Source organism: Somniosus microcephalus, chromosome 6 (genome assembly GCF_052327205.1).
Source record: "Somniosus microcephalus isolate GS21.2 chromosome 6, FLI_Smic_1.0, whole genome shotgun sequence".
Taxonomy (NCBI): domain Eukaryota; kingdom Metazoa; phylum Chordata; class Chondrichthyes; order Squaliformes; family Somniosidae; genus Somniosus; species Somniosus microcephalus.
The window spans coordinates 65,347,189-65,364,322 of record NC_140992.1 but is presented as its reverse complement, the minus strand read 5'-3'; the positions used below and the strand labels follow the sequence as shown (position 1 = coordinate 65,364,322).

At 44.5% G+C, this 17,134-nt stretch overlaps 1 protein-coding gene across 3 annotated transcripts in view; it reads right to left on the bottom strand.

Moving 5' to 3' along the window:
- The window catches only part of LOC147115769 (spermatogenesis-associated protein 16-like), a 258,198-nt gene that overhangs the window by 123,626 nt on the left and 117,438 nt on the right, over positions 1–17,134 (bottom strand). For all 3 annotated transcript variants that reach the window (XM_085990302.1, XM_085990301.1, XM_085990300.1), the window contains exon 6: positions 9,218–9,365. In XM_085990302.1, coding sequence (XP_085846428.1) covers positions 9,218–9,365 — 148 coding nt within the window. The remainder of the gene's footprint in view (positions 1–9,217; positions 9,366–17,134) is intronic.

The following is a 17,134-nucleotide window of genomic DNA, read 5'->3' as shown; positions in this document are numbered from 1 at the left end:
AAGCCCTGTAATAATTCTGTATGCTTCAATGAGATCCCCTCTCATTCTTCTGAATTCAAGAGAATACAGGCCTAGTTTACTCAATCTCTTCTCATACGACAGTCCCGCCATCCCAGGAATCAATCTCGTGCACCTTCATTGCACTCCCTCTATGGCAAGTATATCCTTCCTTAGGTAAGGAGACCAAAATTATACACAGTACTCCAGGTGAGGTCCCACCAAGGCCCAATATAATTGGAGTAAGACATATTTACTCCTGTACTCAAATCCTCTTGTAATGAAGGCCAGCATACCATTTGTTTTCCTAATGGCTTGCTGCGCCTTCACATTCACTTTCAGTGACTCATGTGCAAGGACACCCAGGTCCCTTTGAGCATCTGCATTCCCCAGTCTTTCACTATTTAGGAAATACTCTGCCTTTCTGTTTTTTCTACCAAAGTGGATTTCACATTTATCCACATTATATTCCATCTGCCATGTTCTCGCCCACTCACTGAGCCTGTCGAGATCCCCTTGAAGCCTCTTCATATCTTCTTCGCAACTGACACTGACACCTAGCTTTGTGTCATCAGCAAATTTGGAAATGTTACATTTAGTCCCCTCATCCAAATCATTGATATAGATTGTGAATAGCTGGGGCCCAAGCACCGATCCTTGCGGTACCCCACTAGTCACATTTGCTATCCTCCAATCTGCAGGAACCATTCCAGAATCTATAGAATTTTGGAAGATGACAACCAATGCGTCCACTATCCCAATGGCCACCTCTTTCAAAACCCTAGGATGTAGGTCATCCAGTTCTTGGGATTTATTGACTTTTAGTCCCATTAATTTTGCTAGTACTGTTTTTTTATTAATAATAATTTCTTTAAGTTCCTCATTCTCACCACACCCTTGGGTTTCTTGTATTTCTGGGAGGTTTTTTGTGTCTTCCTCACACAGCTCTTTGACAGAGAAATATAATTGCAAAACAGCTGAAGACTACAATTAGAATTTGGTAATGAATTCCTTTTTATCAGACCTGTCCCATTATCAGACCAGTTTCATTATTGTGACAGTCAAGTTTCATTATTATGAAACAAATGAAAAAGAACAAGAACAACTTGTATTTATATAGCGCCCTTAACGTAGTAAAATGTTCCAAGGCACGCCACAGGAGCGTTATCAAACAAAATTTTACAGCGAGCCACAAAAGGCGCTATTAGGGCAGATGACCAAAGGGCTAGGTCTTAAGGAGTGCCTTAAAGGAGGAAAGAGATGTAGAGAGGCAGAGAGGTTTAGGGAGAGAATTCCAGAGTTTAGGGCCTTGGAAGCTGAAAGCATAGCTGCCAATAATGGAGCGATTAAAATCGGGGATGCTCAAGAGGCTAGAATTGGAGGAGCGCAAATACCTCGGAAGGTTGTAGGGCTGGAGAAGATTACAGAGATAGGGAGGGGCGAGGCCATGGAGGGATTTGAAAACAAGAATGATCATTTTAAAATCGAGGCGTTGCTTAACTGGGAGCCAATGTAGGTCAGCGAGCACAGGGGTCATGGGTGAACGGGACTTGGTGTTAGTTTGGACATGGGCAGCAGAGTTTTGGATGAGCTCAAGTTTAGGGAGGGTAGAATGTGAGAGGCCAGCCAGGAGTGCATTGGAATAGTCAAGTCTAGCGGTGGATGATGACAGCCTTCTCACAGCCCACCCTGTTATCACAACTAATGTTGTCTCAAAGGACAGCGAACTTGTCGTTAAATCGACCTCCCGGTGACAGTAGCAAACCAAGCAAATCCAGGACCAAAGAAAACTACATGTAGGCCCAGCCATCTGAATATGCCAACTTAAAATCGAAGGCACCTCTCAATCAAAATGCGAATACCTCGAAAGGTTACTCAAGAAACACAGCGCCAATGTCCTGGTTCTTGAAGAAATACACATCGAACACATCCACCAGTTCAACACAAGAGGACGTATCACAGGATTTGACCTAATCGCTTGCAATAACCATCCCAAATATGACCTGGCGTGCTATGTCAAACAAGGCATCGAAGGCTGCACTGAACTCGACCATACCAGTTGACGTAAGAAAACTACTAGGTACTTGGTCTAAGCATTAAACAAAGCTCTAATCAGCTGTTTTACAACATGGAGATCTAGTTGTGTCCTTCACTAGTTCCTGTAAAAGAATGTTCTGAGCAAGCTGGGCCCATGCCCGAGTATTTATACTCTCCCTGGACAGCAAGTAGGTGTTTCGTGTTGAAGAAGGCAGTGGCCCTTTAAAGTCAATGCTGAGTCGTTGCATAGGCTGTGTAGCGTGTATGAGCGAGCCATCCGACGGACAGAAGAATTGCGGTTTTAATTCCACGCAAATTCTACAAGTGGAGCAAGTTTCAGTTGATTAAATTGACGTAAGAAAACTACTAGGCACTTGGTCTAATCGTTAAACAAAGCTTTAATCAACTGTTTTACAACATGGAGATCTAGTTGTGTCCTTCACTAGTTCCTGTAAAAGAATGTTCTGAGCAAGCTGGGCTCATGCCCGAGTATTTATACTCTCCCTGGACAGCGTCACCAGCAGACCGCCCAGTATTATTTCATAAGTCATTTCCACATGAATGACAAGATTCATGTCACTCTTCCCGCCTGAAGGATTGGTAGTCCGGTGACTTCCTTCTACCGGATTAATCGGACTACGAATAGCTGCAGTCGTTTGGATCTCCATTTGTGGCCAGAAGGCACGTCTCCTCGGACCGTGTCTTGGTCCCTGGGTCGCTTGGTTCGTACCGGCGGGCTGGCAGAGCCTGTGTCGCTTTGATCGACCTGAGGGGGACTGGGGAGATCGTGACTCCAGGTGTGGGCCCCTACAGGCGCAGAGCTGGCTTCATCCTGCTCAGTAGTCGGTGATTGACCGGCGTCCTGGCTTCGGGTGGTCATCCCGCGGGGAGCGCTCTGCTCCCCGGGTTGATCCGGCGGAGTAGCTGGCAGATCCCTTGACGTCCCAGGTAGGGCGTCATCCTCGGAGGAGCGCAGAGTATCGGCATCGTTAATACGGATCCCTCTATCGATTGGGTCCGTGGGACCGGTTGGGCAGGGAGCCAGATCCCGAAGTGAAACTGTGGACTCCCGGCCATCAGGATACCGCACATACGCGTATGTAGGATCGACATCCGTTAGTTCCACTTCGTCGTCGAGGGGATCACTCTTGGAGGATTGGATGAATCTTCAGAGCAGCACGGGGCCAGGAGCTGCCAACCATGATGGTAGGGACGTCCCATGAGTAGAGCGACGCTGGAACCCGAAGAATCGTTCGTGAGGAGTAACATTGGTGGATGTAGAAAGGAGAGACCTGATGGAATGCAACGCGTCAGGGAGCATAGTTTCCCACTGCTAGTCTGCTGATAGGTTGTGTGACCTCAGTGCAAGTCGAACAGCGTTCCAAATGATAGCGTTGTATCTCTCAACCTGTCCGTTTCCAATAGGATGATACGGTGTCGTTTTACTTGTGGCGATTCCCCGTTGGGAAAGGTAACTTTTGAGTTCGCTTGACATGAAGGAGGGACCTCGATCAGAGTGGATGAAATTGTCCATACCGCAAAGGGAAAAGACCTGATCGAGGCATTTGATCACTGTGGAAGTAAGCATATTGGAACAGGGGAAAGCAAAGGGAACGCGTGAATATTCGTCCACCATAGTAAGCAAGTAGGTGTTTCGTGTTGAAGAAGGCAGTGGCCCTTTAAAGTCAATGCTGAGTCGTTGCATAGGCTGTGTAGCGTGTATGAGCGAGCCATCCGATGGACGGAAGAATTGCAGTTTTAATTCCACGCAAATTCTACAAGTGGAGCAAGTTTCAGTTGATTAAATTGACGTAAGAAAACTACTAGGCACTTGGTCTAATCGTTAAACAAAGCTTTAATCAACTGTTTTACAACATGGTGATCTAGTTGTGTCCTTCACTAGTTCCTGTAAAAGAATGTTCTGAGCAAGCTGGGCCCATGCCCGAGTATTTATACTCTCCCTGGATAGCGCCACCAGCAGGCCGCCCAGTATTATTTCATAAGCCATTTCCACATGAATGACAAGATTCATGTCACCAGTACTGCCGGTATTTTCACTACAGCAATAGCGTAGGACAGGTAACAATCTCCAATGTCTACAAACCACCACTCATACAGTGGCCTGACCCACCGCTCCTTCCTAGTCAACATCCATCCATCCATCTTGAAGACTTTAATAGCCACCAAACAATGTGGGGTTATGCAGAAGCGAATTGTAATGGAGAAGCAATTGTACAGTGGGCTTCATTAGAGAATAAATTCCTCCTTTTTGACACCAAAGATCGACGTACGTTTCATTCATCAAGGTGGCAGAGAGGATATAACCCAGACCTATGCTTCTTCTCTAAAGACAGCAAAGGAAACCCAATCATTGCCTCCAGAACCTTTCTTGATGACTTCCCCAACAGTCAACACCGGTCCTCAATCATCAACGTTAGCATCGAAATTCCTGTCATTACATCAACACCGGAACCATGATGGAGCTTCAAAAAAGCAGACTGGGAAACCTTCCAAAGGTCAGTTGACACCAACATCAGGTTGATTCCACTAACCACCAATGCCTTCAACAGATTTATAGGAATTATTAAAGCTGCTGCAAAACGCAGTATACCTCGGGGGTTTAGAAAGACATATATTCCTTGTTGGACGGAAGAAAGCAAGGCTCTCTACCAGGAGTATTTGCTGAACAAGAACCCAGCCACAGCCACCGCAATGCTGGAATCCTTGAACTCGGTGAGACATGAAAGGTGGAGGAGCCTTGTGGAGAAGACTAACTTCACTCACTCCAGCAGGAAAGCATAGGCCCTGCTCCATCAACTTTGCAGGGTAAGCCCCGCCTATAAACACAGGATGACCATCAGAGTGGACGCCATTGCATCCCACTTGATACAAACATCAAAGACTCCGGTGGACAAAGAATTTCGATGCCAGGTGAACCGGGAGCTTTCGACAATCTTAAAGGCGGCACCAAGATTGTCAACTACTGTATGTCTGATCCATGCACCTTTGATGAACTAAACGTAGTCCTGTCGCCAACCAAATCTGGAAAAGCTGCTGGTCCAGATGGCGTTTATCCCTAATTCTTAAAAGCACTGGAACCCAAAGCGAAGAGATGGTTGACCTCCTTCTTCTCCGAGGTAATGGAACTGGTAAAATTCCACCTACAGGAAATGTTTTTTTATCCGGCACCGACGGGACCGACGTGGTGCCGGTTCATCAAACATTCCAGATAACCGAAAGCTGTAGTAAAAGATACGGAGAGCTGAGAGCTCCATATAAAGCAACAAACCCTGTTGCTTAGCAACAGGTTCAGAACAATGGCCACAAGTTCCAAGCATCTCTGTAGCTTAGCAACAGCTGCAGCCACACTCTTGCACAGCAACAGATTGAGGAAGGCAAGTACAATATGAAGTAAAACTTACCTGAACCTACTCCTGAATTTTGCCGGTTAACCGAGATTTCCAGTTATTTAGGTGCCGGTAAATCGAAAGTTTCCTGTATTTGGAAGGAAACTAAAATAATTGCCCTCCTGAAGCAGGTGAAGAATGCTTATGAAGACTCCAGCCACCACCCGATCTCCTTACTTTGCACTTGTTATAGAGTGCTGGAGAGGCTACTACTCCACAGACTAGCCTCCATCAGCGAGCCAACCGTTCCTAAGGAGCAAGCGGGCTTTCAGAGCAGCCGTAACTGCTGCAACCAAGTGGTAGCTTTAACAACACACATTGAAGCAGGCTTCCAGTGCCAGCTCAAGACCGCCAGAGCACTCATGGACCTGTCAATGGCGTATGACATAGTATGGAAGGATGGACTGCTTTTCAAGCTCTCCCCCATTTTACCCTGCAGAACAACGATCCATCTTCTCAACTCCATGCTTAGCAACCGACGCTTCCGTGTGTACTCTGGCACCCAGAAGAGCAGATATAGGACATTGAACACTGGACTCCCACAGGGTTCTGTCCATATTATTCAACGTTTACACCAGTGACCTGCCCGAAACAGAGTCCCACAAGTTTGTATATGCCGATGACATTGCCTTGGCCACGCAAAACATGAATCTGTCCATCACCAAGGAGACCCTGACCAGTGATTTACAGAGGATGGAGGCCTACTTCCGCCAATGGCGCCTTCGGCCAAACCAGCAAAAGACCACCACCTCGACAGTCCACCTCAACATCCATCAAGCAAGCCAAGCTTTGAAAGTCTCCTTTTGCAACGCAGAGGTAAACCATGCCAAAAAACCCTCCTATTTAGGAGTCACGCTTGATTGCACCCTGTCATAAGAACTAAGAAATAGGAGCAGGAGTAAGCCATTTGGCCCTTCGAGCCTGCTCTGCCATTCAATAAGATCATGGCTGATCTTTTACCTCAACTCCACTTTCCTGCACTATCCCCATATCCCTTGATTCCCTTAATATCCAAAAATCTATCGATCTCTGTCTTGAATATACTGAACAACTAAGCCTCCACAGCCCTCTGGGGTAGAGAATTCCAAAGATTCACCACCCTCTGATTGAAGAAATTTCTCCTCATCTCAGTCCCAAATGGCCGACCCCTTATTTTGAGACTGTGTCCCCTGGTTCTAGACTCCCCAGCCAGGGGAAACATCCTCCCTGCATCTACCCTGTCAAGCCCTGTAAGAATTTTGTATGCTTCAATGAGATCACCTCTCATTCTTCTAAACTCTAGAGAATATAGGCCTAGTCTATTCAATCCCAATTCTCAATGATGGTGGACCCCAGCACCTGAGTGAAAAAGACAAGGCTGAAGCGTTTGCAACCATCTTCAGCCATAAGTGCAGAGTGGATGATCCATATCGGCCTACTCCTGAGGTCCCCACCATCACAGAAGCTAGTCTTCAGCCAATTCGATTCACTCCACATGATATCAAGAAACGGCTGAGTGCACTACAAACAGCAAAGGCTATGGGCCACGATAACATCCCGGCTATCGTGCTGAAGACTTGTTCTCCAGAACTAGCCGCGCCTCTAGCCAAGCTGTTCCAGTACCACTACAGCACTGACATCTATCCGACAATGTGGAAAACTGGCCAGTTATGTCCTGTCCTCAAAAAGCAGGACAAATCCAATCCGGCCAATTACTGCCTCTTCAGTCTACTCTCAATCATCAGCAAAGTGATGGAAGGTGTCATCGACAGTGCTATCAAGTGGCAGTTACTCACCAATAACCTGCTCACTGATGCCCAGTTTGGGTTCCGCCAAGACCACTCGGCTCCCGACCTCATTACAGCCTTGGTCCAAACATGGACAAAGGAGCTGAATTCCTGAGGTGAGGCGAAAGTGACCGCCCTTGGCATCAAGGCAGCATTTGACCGGGTGTGGCATCAAGGAGCCCTAGTAAAACTGAAGTCAATGGGAATCGGGGGGGAAAACTCTCCACTGGCTGGATTCATACCTAGCACAAAGGAAGATGGTTGTGGTGGTTGAAGGTCAATCATCACAGCCCCAGGACATCACTGCAGGAGTTCCTCAGGGCAGTGTCCTAGACCCAATCATATTCAGCTGCTTCATCAGTGACCTTCCCTCCAACATAAGGTCAGAAATGGGGATGTTCGCTGATGACTGCACTGTGTTCAGCACCATTCACAAGTCCTCAGATAATGAAGTAGTCCATGCCCACATGCAACAAGACCTGGTTCAGGCTTGGGCTGGTAAGTGGCAGGTAACATTCGTGCCACAGAAGTGCCAGGCAATGACTATCTCCAACAAACGAGAGTCTAACCACCGCCCCATGACATTCAATGGTATTACCATCGTCGAATCCCCATCATCAACACCTGGGGGGGGTCACCATTGACCAGAAACTTAACTGGACCAGCCACATAAATACTGTGGCAACAAGAGCAGGTCAGAGGCTGTATATTCTGCGGCGAGTATCTCACCTCCTGATTCCCCAAAGCCTTTTCACCACCTACCAGGCACAGGTCAGGAGTGTGTTGGAATAATCTCCACTTGTCTGGATGAGTGCAGCTCAAACAACACTCAAGAAGCTTGATAACATCCAGGACAAAGCAGCCCGCTTGATTGGCACTCCATCCACCACCTTAAATAGTTACTCCCTCCACCACCGGCATACCAAGGCTGCAGTGTGTACCATCTACAAGATGCACTGCAGCAACTCGCCAAGGCTTCTTCGGCAGCACCTCCCAAATCCGCGACCTCTATCACCTAGAAGGACAAGGGCAGCAGGCGCATGGGAACACCACCACCTCCAAGATCCCCTCCAAGTCACACACCATCCTGACTTAGAAGTATATCGCCGATCCTTCATCGTTGCTGGGTCAGAATCCTGGAACTCCCTACCTAACAGCACTGTGAGAGTACCTTCACCACACTGACTGCAGCAGTTCAAGAAGGCGGCTCACCACCACCTTCTCAAGGGCAATTAGGGATCTCCTGCACTGACGTCAGTCGAGAGTGCAACGCCCCGGTAGTGCCCTGGACCGGATATTGAGTGGCACCTTCTGTCTTACCGCCTGCCGCTAGCAACGACAGGTTGAGGGGAGCGTTTTGCAGTCGGGAAGGGACTGGGGGACCGCTATTTAAAGACGACCATTTCCTGCCTTTTTTGTCGGCGAAATTTTGCACCACGCATTCTGAGTGAGCGAGGGAGACTGTAGGAGATATTTAAAGCTGTGTTGAGGAGTTTTGGGTACACTTTGCAGGTTCTTTCTGGTTTGATCTTCCTTGCATCAATTTAGAAGAGAATATGGGGGCTGCACTCTGAGCTCTTTCCCTGGGCCTCTCCATTGTTCTTTCCAACAGATTTGATGTACAGGTCTCTCCAGGCCAAGATTCAAGGCTGCAATGAGCAGGGTGTGAATGGAGAGCAAGAGCGACCCTCCCCTTTAAGAACTGGCCAGCGCCAGTGTGTCTGTGTTCCATTGCTGACTGACATCACATGAGCTTCGCCAGCACACTTGAGGTAGCACCTCGCTCCTCGGCCTTTGCGCCTTAAGAGAGGTGTGTGGCGCCTGATTTAGCACTCCAATCACCTCCAGGGGCGATAAAAGCCAAGTTTGCAGTTGGAGACGATAATTAGCGCCAGGCACTAATCTTTGCGCCCGGCCGATAATTGCGCCCCAAATGGGGTGATACTGAATTTATCCCCCCAAATGTTTAAAGGAAAGAGAATGGTACAATGAACAATATCATTTACTGACCTGCATATAGGTAGTTGGCATAAGCAGGGTGTTTTTTCCTGAAAACCTCTTTTATTTTTTCTATTTGTGCAGCAGTTGGTTTCACTGCAATTGGTGTGTACATAACTGAAAATGTTTCAGCTTGAGTGATGCCCTCTTCCAACATTGCCTAGGTTCATAAAAAAACATGAATATGTAAAATACTAACTTTTTAAAGAAACAAATTCATCACGCACAACAACGACTTGCATTTCTATAGCACTCCCCCTGTGCAGAGACATTTCAGAACACTGTACAGAATAGTGGACAAAGACTGGATACTGAATAGGCACTGAGCAGGACGGGGAAAGGTGAGGAAAAAAGGAGGATGGGCAAAAGCACAAACAGAGGGGTGTTAAGGGAGCTTTTGTAGGCAGGAAGGAAGTCCTGAGCGGTGAGTTTCAGAGTGGGAGCACAATGGCTGAAGGAGCGCTACTTATAGTGGATCAAGGAAGCAGAGAAGAAGTAATAGGCCAGTATCAGAAAAGCAGTGGGTTTATGCAGGGACATATAACTGGAAGAGACCAGTGATGTAGTGTGGGGCAAGTGCAAGGATCAAGTTAAATTGGTTCCATGTAGATAGCCGATGCAGCTTGTTGAGGATGGGGTAATGGGGTCTTGGTGCGGAGTGGAATGCAAATTATGACATTTTGAATGAGCTGTAGTTTGTGAAGTGTGAAAGCGAGGAGAGCTTCAAGAACATTATACAATGATCAGTATTAAAAAAACCTTAACAATCCCTATGGTTATTCGTCTGTTATCTATTTCTTGCATAAGAAATATAGAGATAGGCTTTCCCTGTGCCTGAGTGAACTAGATTGCCTGGGGACAGCATGTAGAGGAAAATTAGGTAGGGAGGATGACACACCTGTAACGGAACTTGCCCAACTTTATATACATTTAAATGAATGGAAGGAAATTTGGACAGGCACCCTTACAGGCACGTGATCTTCCTGGCCAATTTTCTTCTGTGCCAGGTGATCCAATATTTTCAGGCACAGGAACAGGAAAACTGCCCCATAAACTATTGTACCTATAGATACTGGATTTTTTTTGAATAGTTGGTCTGGAGCATTTAATTAACTTAGATTACTGTAACATTTAAACACCATCATTTAGAATTTACAGAAATAATTGAATTTTACAATTTGCAGTACATTTAATGTAGCTGACTGCCATTTTGGCTAAAAGAAACTGCAGTTTTGAGCTCAACCAAATATGTATTGTCAATTTACATGCTTTATATGTGCTATTCTCTCCTTTTTTAGGCCTGATTCTTGAGGGAGGCAGGGAAGAGCCACACAACTGAAAAATAAAATTAAATAAAATATAGATAATGGTAATATTGTCATTTAGAACAAATAGACATGGTGGTGCAGTACCAACAAGTACCAATGGAAATTTTGGATACATGCTAGTGTGCTTTGAACTTCCAAGGATTCTGCTAAGAGATGGTTTACTTCTATTACAGTCTTTTCATAGTATAAGTAGTGGCCATTACAATTGTTTAAGATTAAATAATAATGTTCCATGGATAAAAGGGCAGCAGGCGCATGGGAACGCCACCACATCCAAGTTCCCCTCCAAGTCACACGCCATCCTGACTTGGAAATATATCGCCGATCCTTTATTGTTGCTGGATCAAAATCCTGGAACTCCCTGCCTAACTGCACTGTGGGAGTACCTTCATCACATGGACTGCAACGGTTCAAGAAGGCAGCTCACCACCATCTTCTCAAGGGCAATTAGGGATGGGCAATAAATACTGGCCTTACCAGTGATCCCATAGACGAATACATTTTTTAAAAATGCTTTATTCCTTTGTTAAGTAGAATTTAGTTAGTTTACTTAACCACTTAAATGTTAGTTCTCTGGTAGATTTTGTTTCTGTATAATTGATTTATAAGTATGGTTTCATTTTGATCTTTTGCTGTAACATTAAAACGTGATAAACGTCTGTCATAATATTTGTAAAAAATGCTTCTATGTCAATAAGGTAAAAGAAAATTAGGGAGAATTTACTAATTTGCACTCATACCGCGGCGCTTCACCTATACAATCCTGTGTGGCTCACTAACCTTTGTGCCAAATTCCTGATATGTGCTCCCAACAGATGAAGCTCCACAGGGGATAGATAACTAAACAGGCAGGTAGATAGGTCAATAAATAGATAAATAAATGGAGCAATTGAGCTGCAGGTGGATATTAATCTCTGGGCTAAAAATTTGGGGGGTTTAGCACCACCTGTTACCGCCAGACTCGGCGGGGAGAAAAAACTGCGTCCACCGCACTATTGCCCACTGCCGACGGGTCCCGCGATGGCTGCCATTTTTGGCATGTCGGCAGCGCTGCTGTTTCTTGTGCTCGCCGAAAGTACTGTAATGAGTCAGAGCATGATGTCAATCAGCGAGCAATGCCGAGTTGATGCCCGCTCATCCATTATGGATTTTGCCGCTCCTATTGCCACCCTCTCTAAAGCACGCCAGTGGGTGCAGCCGCTAAAAGTGCTTCAGCAGTGTTAACAGCCATGAGGAGTCTGGCAGGACTTGGCAGATTGTATAGGAGGATGGAGGATGAAGTGGAAAACAGCTCAGATGGATGTCCGAACTTCAAACGCCTCCTTTGCCAAGGTTATTTTATACTTTCATTTTTGCCCATCAGTGGGGTGGGGGTTGCATTTTCTGGTGGCTTTCCGGGAGGCTTACAATGTTTGTGGATCAGTAAACCAATGGGTGAAACCTTGTGGAACAAGCTTTTAGTTCAGAACTGAACACCTGTACAAAACTGCAAATCCCTCGGTGCATTCCCAGCAAATAACAATAACAAATTCCTAAAGAGCATCAGGCTGGCTAGAATTCCATTTCAACGTTTGACGATCATCTCTGATAAGATCTCTTTTATGTTTATGATAGCATCACCAGAACGTGACACCCTAGCAAATCTGGACTCAACTGCTTAAGATTTTAAGGAATTATAATTAATTTATTCAAAATTCCATAAATTTATCAAATAATGATTTTGTGTCGAGTATGAAAAACCCACTAAAAGCTGGCACGATTACTACACATTTAAACACTTTCAAAAGTAACCATTGGGGAAAGATTAGTGTTACAGAGAATGCCGATGTATTCATTTCATAAGACGTAGGAGCAGGAGTAGGTCATTTGACCCCTTGAGCCTGCTCCGCCAATCAATTAGATCATGGCTGATCTGATCTTGGCCTCAACCCCACTTCCCTGCCCGCTCCCCATAACCCTTGACTCCCTTACCATTCAAAAATCTGTCTATCTCCACCTTAAATATATTCAATGACCCAGCCTCCACAGCTCTCTGGGGAAGAGAATTCCAAAGATTCACGACCCTCTGAGAGAAGAAATTCCTCCTCATTAGCGTTTTAAATGGGTGCCCCCTTATTCTGAAATTACGCCCCCTATTTCTAGGTTCATCCCCACGAGGGGAAACATCCTCTCTGCATCTCCCCTGTCAGAATCTTATATGCTTCAATAAGATCCCCTCTCATTCTTCTAAACTCCAATGAGTATAGGCCCAACCTGCTCAACCTTTCTTCATTAGACAACCCCCTCATCTCCGGAATCAACCTCATAAACCTTCTCTGACCTGCTTCCAATGCAAGTATATCCCTCCTTAAATAAGGAGACCAAAATTGTGCGCAGTACTCCAGGTGTGGTCTCACCACAGTACAGTTGTAACAGGACTTCCTTACTTTTATACTCCATTCCCTTTGCAATAAAGGCCAACATTCCATTTGCCTTCCTAATTACTTGCTGTACCTGCATGCTAACTTTTTGTGATTCATGTACAAGGACCCCCAGATCCCTCTGTACCTCAGCATTTTGTAATCTCTCCCCATTTAAATAGTAATTTGCTTTTTTATTTTTCCTACCAAAGTGGATAACCTCACATTTTCCCACATTAAACTCTATCTGCCAGATTTTTGCCCACTCACTTAGCCTATCTATATTCCTTTGGAGATTCTTTGTGTCCTCCACACAATTTGCTTTCCCACCTATCTTTGTATCATCAGCAAATTTAGCTACATTACACTCAGTCCCTTCATCCAAGTCATTAATATAGATTGTAAATAGTTGAGGCCCCAGCACTGAACCCTGCGGCACCCCACTAGTTACAGTTTGCCAACCTGAAAATGACCCATTTATCCCGACTCTCTGTTTTCTGTTAGTTAGCCAATCCTCTATCCATGCTTATTACCCCCAACCCCATGGGCTCTTATCTTGTGTAGTAACCTTTTATGTGGCACCTTGTTGAACGCCTTCTGGAAATCCAAATACACGACATCTACTGGTTCCCCTTTATCCACCCTGCGCATTACATCCTTAAAGAACTCCAGCAAATTTGTCAAACATGATTTCCCTTTCAGAAAACCATGCTGACTCTGCTTGACTATATTATGATTTTCTAAATGTCCTGCTACCACTTCCTTAATGATGGACTTCAGCATTTTTTCAATGACAGATTTTAGGCTAACTGGTCTATAGTTGCCTGCTTTCTATCTCCCTCCTTTCTTAAATAGGGGCGTTACATTTGCGGTTTTCCAGTCCACTGGGACCTCTCCAGGATCCAGGGAATTTTGGTAGATTACAACCAATGCATCCACTATCTCTGCAATCACCTCTTTTAAGACCCTAGGATGCACACCATCGGGTTCAGGGGACATGTCCACCTTTTGTCCCATTAGTTGGCCTAGTACTTTTTCTCTAGTGATAGTGATTGTTTTAAGTCCCCCCCCCCCCCCCCACCACTCCAATAGTCCCTTGATTATCCATTATTGGGATGCTTTTAGTGTCTTCTACCGTGAAGACTGATACAAAATATTTGTTCAATGTCTCCGCCATTTCCCTGTTTCCCATTATTAATTCCTCAGACTCATCCCCTAGGGCACCAACGTTTACTTTAACTACTCTCTTCCTTTTTATATACCTGTAGAAGCTCTTACTGTCTGTTTTTATATTTCTTGCTAGCTTACTCTCATAAGCTATCTTCTCTCTCTTTATCATTTTTTTAGTCGTCCTTTGCTGGTTTTTAAAAATTTCCCAATCCTCTGGCCTTCCACCATTCTTCACAACATTGTATGCCTTTGTTTTCAATTTGATACTATCCTTTACTTCCTTAATTAGCCACGGATGGTTCATCCTTCTCTTATGGTCTTTATTTCTCAGTGGAATATATCTTTACTAAGGGTTATGAAATATCTCCTTAAATGTTTGCCACTGCTTTTCTACAGTCTTACCCTGTAATACATTTTCCCAGTCCACTTTAACCAGTTTGCCTTCATACCTTTGTAACTACCTTTATTTAAGTTCAGGACACTAGTTTGAGAACTAGCTTTCTCACCCTCAAACTGAATTTGAAATTTTACATGCTTTGATCACTCGTCCCAAGAGGATCCTTCAGTTCGAGATCATAATTTATTCAACCTCATTACACATTACCAGATCTAAAATAGTCTGCTCTCTGGTTGGTTCCACATCATATTGTTCCAAGAAACCATCCCGCATACACTCTAAGAACTCTTCTTCAAGTCTACCTTTGCCAATTTGCTTTGTCCAATCAATATGAAGATTAAAATCTCCCATGATTATAGCCGTACCTTTCTTACAAGCCTCTATTATTTATTGAATTATACTCTGTCCTACAGTGAGGCTACTGTTTGGGGGCCTGTAGGCCACTCCCACCAGTGACTTCTTACCCTTATTATTTCTTATCTCCACCCAAACTGATTCTACGTCTTGATCTTCTAAGCCAATATAATTTCTCAGTACTGCACTGATCTCATCCCTTATTAACAGAGCTACACCACCTCCTTTTCGTTCTGCCTATCCTTACGAAATGGCAAATACCCCATAATATTCAGTTCCCAGCCTTGTTCACTTTGCAACTACGTCTCTGTAATGGCTATCAGATCATACCCATTTATTTCTATTTGTGCTGTCAACTCATCTATCTTGTTACAAATGCTGCGTGCGTTCAGATATAGAGCTTTTAATTTTGTCCTTTTACCATTTTTCCCTATTCTGACCCCTCTTTCTAATGCACTCTTATGTGAATACGCTCTGTCCCTTCCTGAACTATTAAAAAAATCAACAAACATCGGGTGGCAGGTAATATTTTTGTAGGAAGTACGGCAACTGTTCCGTACATGGCCTACAGTTTCGCTCCTTTCTTCCCCGTTCCCCCTCACTGCAAGCGGGAGACAGACACAACCTTCAGCCTCCTGCTGAGCTTAGCACTGGAAAGAGCGTGTTACACCACAAAATCAAAGCTCCGCTGAAGTTAATTCGCAGGCAGCACCAAAATACCGTTGCTGCCTGTGCTCTCTCAGCGGGTGGCCATTAGCCTTGACCGGCACTGTTACTGGCAGGTTTCCAGCATACTCAAAATTTTTAGCCCTGTGTTCATAAACAATTCTGATCAACGAAGAACAACAATAAAAGTTGCAATCTGTTTATACTGGTATAACGAGCTTCAACCTCCATTAAACTCAAATAAATCAACTCTCATTCTCTTATGGCAACATAAGAGATACTGCAATGTTCAGTATCAGCATAGTAGTTTTAGCTCACAGTTGACCCTATTATGCAACAAGCTGGGCAAGCCAGTACATAAATTAATCTCGAGTAACAGCTCCACTGGACAATTCTGTTTCAATAACAAAGCACATCAATCGCCATCTCACTCTGTCATCTATTTATTGACCTCTACTAAATTGTAAAAATGAAAAGTCACTTGAGAGGCTCATAAGAGGAATGGATTGCCCAGCTCTTATTTTTCTATTTTGTGATAATATTCCGTTTTTCAGTAAAATCTTAAATCTGCTCAGGAATTTATATAGAAGTCCTGTTTTATCCAAAGCAGACTTTTTGAAGGCACCACTCTAGTTTCTATGCAACCCAACCGATTACTTCCTGTGGCTGCCAGTCCACAGCTGAGCCTCCTAATTCACTTTCCATTTGTCTTTTCCAAGCCCTGCTTAATTTTCAGCTTCTCTTCATCTTATATAGCTATGCTTCTATTCTCCTCTTCCTTCTCAAGCACCATGCCTTCTCTGATCACTACTCCAGGCTCCTCAGTCTACCAACACTACCCCTCTGACTATCTTCCAACTTGCCATCACCCCACATTTGAGTCCCTCTTGAACAAGACTGTGGCAACCCCCTACTTGACCCTTGATACTGTCCGTAATTCTCATTGTGGCATCCATTGCTAGCTCTGCCAGAGCAGCAATCCCACCAGTCTCATCCTAATCTTGCCCATATTGCTGCTCAGGAGCTAACCTTTCAATCTCCTCCCCATTCCTCTTACCTCCCCTCCCCTCTGCTCCTGTCACTGCCCCAAACTGTATTGCTCTCCAGAAAGCTCACTGTTGTGAACAAAGTTCTCACCATCCATGAACTCATGGTGGATAAATCTATTGACATACTGGCACTGATAGAAATCTGTCTTTTGGGTGGCAAGGTGGATGTATTTCAGATTGGTGGGTTTGCTAGTAAATCCCAGCAATCTGTGCTGGAACATCTTTTTTTCGCCCAATTTATATAAATGATTTCGATGTGAGCAAGAGGAATATCATTACAGTTTGCTTTTACCATAATAGTTCATAGACTGGTTAATGAATTAGGCAGTTGCATTTCAATGCAGAAAATGTGAAGCAATAGATTTTAGGTGGAAAAAGTGCAAAATATACTTTAAATGTAAGATTCTTGTCATGGAAGAACAGAAATCTAGGGTTAGATCTATAAAGGTGGAAGCAAAGTTAGAAAAGGTTTTAAAAGGCAAATGGGATTCGGGATTTTATACATTAACATAGCATTGAAAATAAGAGCAAGAAAACTTTCTAAATTTATACACTCGTTGGTTAGA